This window comes from Eschrichtius robustus, chromosome 16 (assembly GCF_028021215.1).
Source record: "Eschrichtius robustus isolate mEscRob2 chromosome 16, mEscRob2.pri, whole genome shotgun sequence".
Taxonomy (NCBI): Eukaryota; Metazoa; Chordata; class Mammalia; order Artiodactyla; family Eschrichtiidae; genus Eschrichtius; species Eschrichtius robustus.
Genome location: NC_090839.1, coordinates 46,212,178 through 46,225,268, shown reverse-complemented (window position 1 = coordinate 46,225,268; position 13,091 = coordinate 46,212,178). Strand labels below are relative to the sequence as shown.

General features: G+C 43.6%; 1 protein-coding gene across 3 annotated transcripts in view; it reads right to left on the bottom strand.

Moving 5' to 3' along the window:
* Window positions 1-13: 13 nt before the first annotated feature.
* NAPB (NSF attachment protein beta) overlaps window positions 14-13,091 on the bottom strand; it is a 38,935-nt gene continuing 25,857 nt past the window's right edge. For all 3 annotated transcript variants that reach the window (XM_068565748.1, XM_068565746.1, XM_068565747.1), the window contains 6 exons: window positions 12,318-12,373; window positions 12,062-12,146; window positions 5,060-5,164; window positions 4,289-4,357; window positions 3,904-3,954; window positions 14-2,959 (listed from right to left, as the gene is read on the bottom strand). In XM_068565748.1, coding sequence (XP_068421849.1) covers window positions 2,849-2,959; window positions 3,904-3,954; window positions 4,289-4,357; window positions 5,060-5,164; window positions 12,062-12,146; window positions 12,318-12,373 — 477 coding nt within the window. In that variant the 3' untranslated portion in view covers window positions 14-2,848. The remainder of the gene's footprint in view (window positions 2,960-3,903; window positions 3,955-4,288; window positions 4,358-5,059; window positions 5,165-12,061; window positions 12,147-12,317; window positions 12,374-13,091) is intronic.

Below are 13,091 nucleotides of genomic sequence, written 5' to 3'. Positions count from 1 at the left end.
AGGAAACTCACCATACCATTCACAACTTCGACTTTATTTACTGTACAGGTTCACATGAAACACACGGACTCTTTGCGAAGGTGGATTTATCATCACAGGATGAGTTCTCATAATACACCCTCCCCAACAGCGCGGGGGAGGAGGGGCCGTGCCAGGCCGGGGCCCCGGGAGGCAGGCTGCGTGCCACAGGCCCCGAGAAAGCCATGGGGGTTGCCTCTGGGCATCTTAAATGCACGGTATCAGAGGAAACAATAAATGTTTACAGGGACATCATCACACATGGTCACGACTGCAAGAATACTGCTTTCAAATCATTAAATAAAAAAGGAATTCACATAAGCTATAAAAACGCTGCCACAAAAAGCAAAGCTTTCCTGTAAGAAATTTTAACTCATTCTGACAATGAACTAAACACCATCTGCTAAAACACAAGGACTGTAACATAAATAGTCATTATACTTTGTTCATAAATAACGATCTATAAATCCTGGAAACCTGACCCGGGCTCTGAGTCACAGCACTGCCCACACTGATGGAACATTTCAAGGGAGAAAGTCTGGATACTGTTAATGGGACTTTCTTCTGCTCCTTTTCCTGTTACGTTCTGGCAGGTCTGCTCTAGCCATTACAATTACAGTTTACTCTTTTCAACGTGAAATATTAAAAACAAAAACATCTTAACCCAGGCACTGATCCCAGTGTTCATTTCAACACAAACAACTCTGATGTGACAAAACACTGCCAATACTATTTCTCAAAACCACAGGTCTTCTGTCAGGGGTGCAGTATGAAAGAAAAGCTAATAAACAAACTGCCTTAAAAGACATCATTTGCTTTTTACTTTACGTGGTCAGACCAGGTTCCTTTAACAAGTGGGAACAAACCTTCCAGACTAACGACAGAGCGCACACGCTGGCGGCGAGGTTTACAGCCCCTCAGGTGGGACAGACCTGCAGCTGGAGGACACAGGCCCCACGCTCATCTCACCCAAGTGCTTCTGGCCGGTTGGCACTGGATTAGGTAGAGCAACAAAACCCCACTTTTCTCTCTAAGCGTTTTTTCATAGTTCCAACAGGAAGTGAAGAAGTACCAAGCGGCTCCATCCCAAAATGTCCCGAAACTGACAGCCAGCTTCCTTTTAAGAATCCCAGACCTCTGAAGGAAGGAAGGAATCCTCATCGGATGCCAGGGCCCAAGGTCAGAGCGCCCGCGTCTCCTGGTCCGTTCCCGCTGCCCTCAGCCAACACTGTGACATCACTGCCCTGCCTCTCCACCAGCACAGCCTGCACAAGTGACCCCGCAACTACGGCCACCGAATCCTCACGGCCGCCCACAGGGCTGCTCCGTGACCGGGTCCCAGCCGGCCCTTCTCAGCCTCCTTTCCTGCCACTTTCTGCTTCATCCCAGACGGACCTGTTCCCCATCCCCAAGCCTTCCTCCCCGCTCAGCCCTCAGCCTGGGCACACCCTCTATTTCTGCCCAACAGCAGCTACCAATCCCAGTCGAGGACCGTCCAAAAATGCAAACACCATTCAAATACCAGCTAACACTGACAGGACACAGGAAATTCCACTTACCTGTCAACACTGTCATTACCTGGCAATTAACACACATCAAACATAAATCATTTGTGCCTAAAAATATGCACACAGGAGATTCAGGAAACAAGACCACGTCTAAAGTACGATGTCGGCACATAACGTTATGCGCAGGGATCAAGTTCACAAGTCAAAAGAGCACATATATAAGCCAAAATAATAGGACAGAATTCAAACACACAAGCTAAAACAACTCCATCAGCTAAGCGCAGGTCCCCTCAGAAGCTAGTTGGGGTTCTTTTCCCGACTGAGCACAGTAAACCTCTGTACCGTACTCAGCCTACCAAGCCCATCACATCCAATTAATGGATAAAATGAATATGACACACAATTAAAAATTAAAATTAATGACACACAAGCTTCGACTGAGATAACCTCCCAGCCCTGATAAGCATGTACATGAGAGGGCACACGAGGTGCCCTCTCAACGTGGAAAAGTGTGTGAACACGGAAGTAAAGGGATGTGCCAGTTCAAACACCTTTCTATGAAGATGAAGCAAGGGTCCTGCCCAACTAAAAGTGGACACCATCTCCAGGAAAGGAAAACGCCCAAGTCTTCCAGATCTTGTATGTGTGTGCACTTGTACGTGAGATCAGGCCCACCTCCACACGCGTCCACACACATTACTAGGCAGTGCCGGGAAGCTCCCTCTTTTCCCACTGTAAGCGGCTGGCAGGCCCGGCTGATCTGAATTCTCACATGCATATTAGCTACAGAACGATATAAAAAGCAAAGAAACTGGTCACTAGCACCATCAAAAGAATCACAAGATAACAAAAAGGATAAATAATTTCTCACAAGGAAAGTCATAAACGCATTCCTAACAACGATCCTACACTAAACACACACATTTAGAGAATCCATCCGGGTGCAAGTTCACGGAGAACATGCAAAGCATCTGTTAGAACTGGGTTGGGTACTCAAGTCCAGGAAAAAGGACATAAAAATATGTGGCAAAATTAAACAGGAGCTCTGCATGTATCAAAATAACAGGAGTAAGACTCGGAAGCAGTTCTCGGAAAACTCTGGGGACTGACAAGCGGGAAACAGCCTGTCACGCTCGCAATACACACAGGAGCCGCCCACCCGTCCGCTGCACGGTGACACACATGGTGGTGGCTTAAACACACACACATCATCAGGCTCATGTGCAACAAAATGAAGCCACTGAATGGGCATCCCATGATGATCACTGGCCCTAACACAAAACTAAAGAGGACTCAGCGGCATGCCACAGAGACACAGCGCTTCACTTGAGGTCTCCGTCTCCTTCCCCGTCCCCCTGGATGGACTTCTTGATGCGCAGCAGCATGGTGGTGAGCCACTGGTCCAGGCGGGATATCGAGTCAAATTCCTTCACCTGGTTTAAGGAAAGAGGAACAGGAATCATTCCATGGAAATACAATCAAACACAGAACTACACTGCCCCACACTGCTTAAACATTTACAGATCCACTAACTTTCTTCATTTAAAATCATTCATTCCAGTTTACAACTTTCTTCATTAGAAACTTTTTTTATATTGCTCTTATGCTAACAGGCAATGGCAAAACTCCGTAACAGCCTTTATAACTGGACGAAGAGCACGTTTAGCGTGACAAAGGACACGAGACCCTGCATAAGAACAAGGGGACATGGAAAATTAATGTGGCTCCAGTATCCACTGAACACAAACAAACGTATTTGCAGCGAGGGAACATGTGGAAGCAGAATTCCTTTAACTCATTTCCACAAGTTATCGAAGAATGGACTTTCATAGGATGAAAAGGGTTTGGCAGCAAAAGTTAAAGGGGAAACCTCGCCTTCCCACTATTGCTTCAAAGCCAGGATGAATGAATTAATGAAGGACACTAAGACATGCGCTTGATTATAAACGTAAGATGGAAAAAGATGGGAAAACAGGAAATTGATGAATGTAAAAATAATTTTCCCATTTACTTTATGCCAAGAATATAACAAACTCTCACTGCTTTGTTTTTATGTTTTAAATTTAAGTGATTAGATTTCACTGATTTTACTTGACACTTATTTATGGATCAGATTATTTTCCATAGAAAACATCCAAACAACAAGTCATAACATTATGTGATATGTATTTGCCTCACAGCTAAATTCAGCACAGCTCATAGAACTGTCTAATTGTGAAGGCTGGTGGGATCTAAAAACATGCCTTTTGGAAAACACAACGTAGGTGTAGTGCAATAATGTCCAAATAAATGTTCAGCATTTACACGATGAAAAGGAGAAGTTGTTTCTGTAACGTAAACTTTCAGAGAACATGCTAAATCCCAAAACCGAACGTACTGCTTCCGTGTAAGCTTCACTGTTCTGCTCTTCGTGAGCTTCTAGAAGTTTCTGGGAACATAAATACAGAAAAATTAGTTTGGTAGGCTAGAAAGTTCCATCTATGAATGGATACTTTAAATACGAAATAGCCTTCGTACCACACTAACTGATGTTGCCAAATGACTTACAAAAATGGGGAAATTTTCAAATACAAGTCAAGAGCTACCCCGAGTCAGGGATCCAGCCTTGTGCTCACGTGCCTGACCTGCCAGGTTAAGAGCAGTGCGCGCCTGACCCTAACGGCACCTGAGGCCTAGTGTGCAAGAGCAGGAAGGCACGGGGCTGCTCAGTGAGCAGATTCACAGGATGAAAACGTCACTGTATCCCAGCCCCACCTACTTACTTTCAATAACTTGCATTCTCTTGAATCAGTGAACGCCGGAAACATTTCCTCGTATTTCTCCAGAGCAAGCTGGGAAAGAAAACCACTCGTTAACATCTGAGTCACTGAACCAGGAAACGAAGCTTTGACATTCTACTAACTTCAGTACGATTTATTTACACCCTACTTAATTATCAGACTCAACATCAAAATCAACCTGTGTTGATCAAACCTGTTTATTGTGAATTTCAATTTCAGTTAAGAATAAACTTCTAAACCAGTTTTTCCAAATGAGGTTGCAGTGGGGAAGACCACGTGAGCCAGATCCAACGTTCGGACCTCCCAGAGCAGGCGTCTGTTTTCACGCGCTGGAGGAGGCTCTGCCCGGAGCCCGGGGCCCTAACCCCGACCCCGAGGACACCAAGGCTGCCCTGTCCCTGCCTCCACCTCCAGCTCTCTCTTTGCTTTTCTCCCAACCCTCACCCCAACTCCATTTCTGAGTTTAAAGAAAGACACGATTCTGCTTTTACTGTCTCCCCTCAGCCCCTAATTTCTTTAAACCAAAACTACTGAAGGAAGTGTGGCCCCCAGGGGGCGTTCACTTAAGAGAAGAGCCTCAGCAGCTGTCACTCCAGCTGCGGTACTACAGCCAGGACAGGTCAGAGTATCACCCTCCATGTGGCTTTTCATGTACGCAGCACAGTCTTGCTCCGAGCGGGTATCACGGACAACGGCTGAGCACCTGTGCTTAGGGGTGAAGCACATCAGAACCCACGCCGCAGGGGCCCTCACCTTGGCATTCAGCTCATCCACTATGAAGTGACAGAGGGCAGCTTTAAAGAAGTAATCCTTTGCACTGTACTTCAACAAAGGGTTATCCATGGTGTTGGCCCCAACCTAGGCACAGAAAGTGGGGTCAGAGTGAAAAGGTTTGCCCTCCTGCACTAGGCATGCTGACCCTCATCTACTCTTTAGCAAGTACTCTGCATCTTACGTTAGTTAAGCTATGAAATCCATTCTTTTAACCCAAAGCCATGTATCAGAAATGTTACTAGACAAAAAACCAATATTTAAGACATAAAGTGCTGACCTGTTAAAAAAGACTCAGCAGAATTCCACATCCAGGAGGATGGAACAGACGTGCTGTCCTCTGTCCCTCCTGCTAAGTACAACTAAAAGCCCTGGATCTTTCATATGAAACTAACGTAGGGAGACTGAAAGGTGGAGAGAAGAGCAGACCAGCCAGGGACACAGGGCAAACACGGCAGGGAGTTCCCTGGTTTTTCTTTTTCTTGCATGAATCCCTGACTTGGAACAGAAAAAGCCAGCAACCCATAAATGCCGGTGGGTGCAGCGAAAGAAAGAGAGAGAATAGATGAAAGCCTGCTTTCTCCAGCCAGAGGACCAGAAGAGGGGCAGCTAGCAAGACAGAAAATGTTTAGATGACACCTGCTCTGATCCACCCCACTCACAGCAGCAAAAACCAAAGAGGAAGACAAGACGCCCATCCTCCTGGGAGAGCTCCACTCTCCTGCCAAGGAGGCCAGAGCAGGAGCCAGCCTGCGCCCCCATCACAGAGGCACTAGAGACCACGTGGGGCCTGTGTCACCTCCTCCCAGTGGGAAAGAGGCCCCCTCATCTCCCAGCGGGCATGGATTCACCTTTACCTGCTGGTAACCAGGCGGTCGGGTGGGGAGCTTGAACCCAACCTCCACCTGGCAGGAGCGAGGCCACACCCCTTCAGTGCCAAAGAAAACCAGCTGAGAGAGGAGGTTTAGACAAGACCCTGTCTTATAACACAATGTAAGAATATCCAGTTTTTAACTAAAACTCACTTGCAATACCGAGAAAAGGGAACATCTCAAGTTGAATGAAAAGAAGACAACTAATCAGAGTGAAGTAAGTCAGAAAGAGAAAAACAAATATCGTATATTAATGCATATATGTGGAACCTAGAAAAATGGTACAGATGAACTGGTTTGCAGGGCAGAAATTGAGACACAGATGTAGAGAACAAACGTATGGACACTAAGGGGGGAAAGCGGCGGGGGGTGGTGGTGTGCTGAATTGGGCGATTGGGATTGACATGTATACACTGATGTGTATAAAATGGATGACTAATAAGGACCTGCTGTATAAAAAAATTAAATTAAATTAAATTCAAAAAAAAAAAAAAAAGACAACTAATAAACGACAGCTCTCACAGAGCAGAGATGTGACACTTACCTAACAGATTTTAAAGGGGCCTTCCTAAAATGCTTCCACAAGCCATTAGAAAATTGCTTGAGACCAGAGGAAAACCAAAGCATCAACGAAGAAAATTTCTCAGCAAGAAACCCCAGAAGATACAAAGAAGAAATGAGTGGACACTTCAGAAGTGAAGTACACAATAACTGACATAAAAAGTGGATGGGTTCAACAGCAGATCCCATGGAACAGAGGAAGGACTCAGTGAGCTGATGGTAGAACATTAGAAATTACTCAGTCTGAACAACAGAGAGCAGACAGACCCAGAAAAGAGGAGCAGAGCATCGGGACATATAGGATGATAAAACAAGGCGTAACATCTGGGCTGTCTGAGCCACAGAAGGGGAGAGAAAGAGGGAGTGGCTAAAAAAGCACTTGAAGAAATAACGGCTGAAAATTTCCTAAATTTGGCAAGAAACAAACATAAACCTACAGATTCTAGAATTTTACTGAAATCCAAACAGCATAAAAACAAAGATACCCATGCTAAGCCACATAAACTTCTGAAAACTGAAGACAAAGGAAAAACTTTTTGAAAGTAGCAGAAAGAAACACCACCTCACCTACAGGGAAAACAGCCTGAATGACAGCAAACTTCTCATTAGAAACCACGCTGGTCGTAAGGGCACATTTTTCAAGCACTGAAAGAAAAGAGCTGTCAACCCAGAATTGTATACCCAGGGAAGATATGCTTTAGGAATGAAGGGGAAATCAAAACATTCCCAGATGAAGGAACACCAAGAGAATGTTTCGCCAGCAGACCTACCCTAAAAGAATAGCAAAAGGTTGTTCTCTAAGTAGAACAAAATACAGGAAGGAATCCTGGAACATCAGGAAGAAAGAACACATTAAGCAAAATATGGGAAAATACAATGGGCTTGTCTCCTCCTCCTGAGTTTTCTAAATTAAGTTGGATGATTGAAGTAAAAATTGTAACAGTGACTGATGTGTGTTTCTAAAAGTGTGTAGAGGAAATATTAAAGACAATTATATATTGGATGGGGGAGGATAAAGGAACAGAAAGTAAGGTAAGATTTCTGTATTTCACTGGAACTGAAAAAATGATGACATCATTAGCCTGTGATACTTTATGTAAATATAATACCTATAGCAATCACTACAAAAGCTATTTAAAGAGATACACCCAAAAACACTATAGGTAATCAAAAACCCCCTGGAAGGTAGGAAAAAGGAAACAGAAAAACAAAAAACAGAGGATAAACAGAAAACAAAAAAGTAAAATGGCAGACTTCAGTTCTAATACATCAATAATCACATTAAATGTGAATGGTCTAAACATACCAATTAAAAGACAGAAACTGGCAGAGTAGATTAAAACTATGACCTAACTCTATGCTGTTTACAACAAACGCACTTCAATTATAACAATATAGGCAGGCTGAAAGAAAAAGGATGTATAAAGATATATCGTGTAAACATCAATCAAAAGAAAGCTGGAGAGGCTATATCAGTATCAGATAGACTTCAGAGCAAAGAAAGTAACCAGAGACAGAGGGGGACACTATATAATGATAAAAGGGTCAGCCCAACAAGAAGACACAGCAATCCTAAATATGTATGCACCAAACAGAGCTGCAAAATATTGTGAAGCAAAGATTGACAGAAATGAGAGATAAACAAATCCACAGTGATAGTCAGAGACTGTAACACTCCACTCTCAACAACAGAAATAGACAGAAAATCAGCAAGTATACAGAAGAACTCAACAAGGCCATCAACCAAGAGGAGCTAATCAACATTTATAGAACATATCACCCAGCAACAGCAGAACCACAGAATATACGCCAAGACCATATTCTGGGCCATAAAACAAACTTCTAAGAATTGAAATCACACAGAGTGTATTTTCCAGCCACAACAGAATCAAACTAGAAATTAACAACAGAAAGATAACAGGAACACCTCCAAACACTTGGGAATTAAACAAAACACTGATAAATAATCCATGGAAATCAATAAATAAAATAAATAAAAATAAAACAATGTAACAGAACTGTGAGACATAGTCAAAGCAGCACTTAGAGGGAAATTGAGAGCACTAAAACTGCCCACACAACAAAGAGGAAAATCAATTAGCTAAGCTTCTACCCTCAGTGCCCTAAAAAAGAAGAGCAAAATAAATCTGAAGAAAATAGGATAGAAATCAGGATAACAATAGGAATCAATGAAACTGAAAACAGAACGATAGAGCAAAATCACTGAATTCTACCAAATGTCTAAAGAATTAACACCAATCCTTTACAAACTCTTCCAGAAAAGCAATAGGAAGGAACACTTTCTAACTCATTCTGAGGCCAGTATTACCTGGCTACCAAAGCCAGACAGACATTACAAGAGAAAATTAAAGGTCAATATCCCTTACGAATACAGATGCAAAATCCTGAACAAAACACTAGCAAACTAATTCCAGCAACTTACAAAAAGGATTACACACCATAACCATGTAGTAAAGGATTAATTTTGTCCAAAGTGCCTTTGCCCATGATTCCTGGTAGATAATCCCTAAGCCTCTGGAATGTCCTGCCTGAAAGAGTGTTTTTGTTTACCCAGGGGTCTTAGACCATGTAGTTTAGCTCAACCTATGGAGGGACTGCAGAATAAGGCTAACCATGTTCAGGTGAGTTTCTTCCCCGGTGGCAACACCCTACACATGCTTTCACACATCGCTGTTGGGAGAAGTCAGTGCTGTCTGCACAGTTCCACAGTCCCAGTCTGGGCAGGACAACAGGAAGCTCACACTCAGGGCTCTCCTGACCTCCTCTCTGCACCTCTTCCTTTGGCTGATTTGGGTCAGCATCCTTCTGCTATAATAAACCATAACTGTGATATAGCAGCTTTCATTGCGTTCTGTGAGTCCTTCCAGAGAATTATCAAACCTGAAGGTGCTCTTGGAGACCCTGAAACTTTTCAACAACCAAGGAGGATCTATCCCAGGGATGGAAGGTTGGGCCAACAGATAAAAATCAAGCAATGAAAGACACCATGTTAACAGAATAAAGGACAAAAACCACATGATCATCTCAAAAGATGCAGAAAAAGCACCTGACAAAAACCAATGTGCTTTGATGATAAAAACAAACTGGGAGGAGAAGGAAACTTCCTCAAACTGATAAAAGGCATCTGCAAAAACCCACAGCTGACATACACTCAATGGTGGAAGACTGAATGCATTCCTTCTAAGACAGGAACAAAACAAGGATGTCTGCTCTTACTACTTCTGCTGATCATCGTTCTGGAGGATCAAGCCAGAGCAAATGACAGGAAAATGAAGTAAAAGGCACGCAGATCAGAGAAGTGAAACTATCACTACTTGCAGAGGACATGATTTTGTATAAAGAAAATTTAAGGAATCCATAAAAACTCATTAGAGCTAGTAAACAAGTTCAGCAAAGTTGCAGTAAATAAAATTAGCAATTAAAATCAGAAAAGAAAATTGAGAAAACAATTTCATTTACATAGCATCAAAAAGAATAAAATACTTAGAGGAGCACATTTAACCAAAGATATGCCAGACTTGCACACTACAAAACTCTAAAACATTGTTGAACAAAATTAAAGCTGATCTAAATAAATGCAAAAGTACCCTGAGTTCACAGATTCTAAGACTTAATGTTAAAATGACAATACTTTCATCAAAATCCCAGCTGACTTTTTAGCAGAGATTGACAAGCTGATCCCAAAATTCATGTGGAAATGCAAGGGACCCCAGATAGCCAAAACAATCTTGAAAAAGAAGGACCAAGTTGAGGACTCACATCTCCTGATTTTAAAACCTACCACACAAAGCCACAGTAATCAAAACAGTGTGGTACTGGCATAAAGACAGAAAACCAGTAGAATAGAATAGAGAGCACAGAAATAAACCCTCATTTATATGGCCACATGACTTTCAACAAGGGTGCCAAGACCCTTCAATGGCAAAAGGACAGTGTATTCAACAAACAGTGCTGGGAAAACTGGACGTGCACACGCAAAAGAATGAAGTTGGACCTTTTACCTTCACCACATACAAAAATTAACTCAAAATGGATGAAAAACATAAACCTAAGAACTAAAACTATAAAACTCTTAAAATGAAACATGGGGAAACGCTTCAGGACATTGGATTTGGTAATGATTTCTTGGATCTGACATGAAAAACACAGGCAACAAAAGAAAAAGCAGACAAATTGGACTTCATCAGGACTTAAAACTTTATGCATCAAGGGACATTAATAACAGAGTAAAAAGGCAACCCACAGAATGGGAGAAAGAATTTGCAAATCACATATCTAAATAAGAAATTAATATCCAGAATATATGAAGAACTTCTAAAACTCAACAGAAAAAAAACCCCAATTCAAAAAGGGACAAAGAGGGACTTCCCTGGTGGCACAGTGGTTAAGAATCCGTCTGCCAATGCAGGGGACGAGCCCTGGTCCGGGAAGATCCCACATGCCGCGGAGCAGCTGAGCCCGTGCGTCACGACTACTGAAGCCCGCGTGCCTAGAGCCCGTGCTCTGCTACAAGAGAAGCCCCCGCAATGAGAAAAGCCCATGCACCACAACGAAGAGCAGCCCCCGCTCGCCGCAGCTAGAGAAAGCCTGAGTGCAGCAATGAAGATCCAATGCAGCCAAAAATAAATAAATTAATTAATTAATTTTAAAAAAAAGGACAAAGAAACTCAACAAATACTTCTACAATGAAGGTATACAAATGACCAATAAGCACATGAAAAGATTCCCAACATCACTAATCACTAGGGAAATGGATATCGAAAACACAATGGGATATCACTTCACACATTAGGGTAGCTATTGTTAAAACAGAAAACAAGTGTTTGTGAAGCGTGGAGAGCTGGAACATGTGCACACTGACAGAGGGAATGTAAAATGGTGCAATTTGGCAGTTCCTCAGATAGTTAAAAAGGGACTTGCCGCATGACCCAACAATCCCAATTCTAGGTATATAAACTAGAGAACTGCAAACATGCCCCCCAAACCTGAACACAAATATTCTTAGCTGCATTATTCATAATACCCCCAAATGCAAACAGCCCAGAGGTCCATTAATTGACAAATGGTTAAACAAACTATGGAGTATTACAGTCACCCCTCGGTATCCAGTTTGGAGTGATCCCTCCAAACTGTGGAGTATTACTGTCCCCCCTCGGTATCCAAGGGGGACTGGTTCCAGGACCACTGAGATACCAGTGTCCACGGATGCTCAAATCCCACAGTCGGCCCCCCGTATCCGAGGTTCCACGTCCACGGACTCACACACCACGGGACTGGGAGGAGGGGAGGATGGGATTTTTCTGTGCGATGACGGAAGTATTCTAGAACCAGGCAGTGGTGCTGACTACACAACTTTGTGAATATATACAGTGCAAACTCACTAATGCGTACTCTTTAAGAGGCTGAATTACATGATACGTGAATTATATATCAATAAAAATCATTACTAAATAGAAATTTGAATTTAAAAAGAAGATGCACAATGCCTTCTGCCGGAAGCTGCCGGAAGCTGCGCAGACTGCAGCCTCACCTGCTCGAAGATCTCGATGGCCTTCTGGTACTGCTCCAGCTGGGCGGCGTACGCGGCCACTTTCAGCAGACATTTGTTAGCCGAGCTGAAACCGAGAACCAGAGCAGAGAGAAAACACTCCCGAAGAGAAATGACAAGACGTCTCAGTGCACCTTCACGTGGTATGACGCAAGGGGCTCCCAGAGCAGAGTGAAGGTCTGCCGTTTATTACATGTAACAAAACCCACTGAATTATATCAAGAAAAATAATACTTGCCTATTGGATTCTTCCCCTTTGTAATAATCAGCTGATTGTTCGTAATGGGCGATAGCCTGCAAACACACACACGTTTTATTCAAACTATTTGTTTGAAGAGTTGCATTTAAAAACTACATTTGCACAGATATTTTTCCTATAAATAAACCTTTTCCAGCAACAAATCTTTCACAACCCGGCCTGCTCTATTTTGGGAACACGAGAAAGCATGCGCTTCCCAGCAGATGGCTTGCTGTCCATCAAAATCTCTTCTTCCCTACCTCCCACCCGACAAACGCCCTGCCACCCCGTCTCCCCAGGCCTGCTGCAGTTAGGGGCAGCCAGGTGACCTGTCCTTCCCAATGGGATGTAAGCAGACACGCTGTGGGCCACCTCCAGACGTGGCCCACACATCTGACTCTGCAGCCTTCTCCAGGCCTGTCCCCTTCCCGTGAGCTGGAAAGGCAAGGGCCACGTCTAGTGATGCTGGAAGCCGCAAACTGAACATGGCAGCCCTTCTGTCAGCCTGGTTCCCAAGTGATGTCCCCACCACCGCCAAACCCCAAGCAGTGACAGTGGACTGTTATTTCAGAGACGTGTGAGGCCCTATTCCATTCAGATCTATGGCTTGCTGCAGCAGCACAGACGTTCCTCACGGATACCTAAGGGTCATCCAGAATAAACGGGTTGCCTTCCACCTAAGATGGGGGGAGCTGTGAACAATCAAGTGGAGAGGAAACAGGCTGCAGCCTGGAAAGCTAGAAGCCCTGGTCATGCTGCGGCTTAAGACTTAGT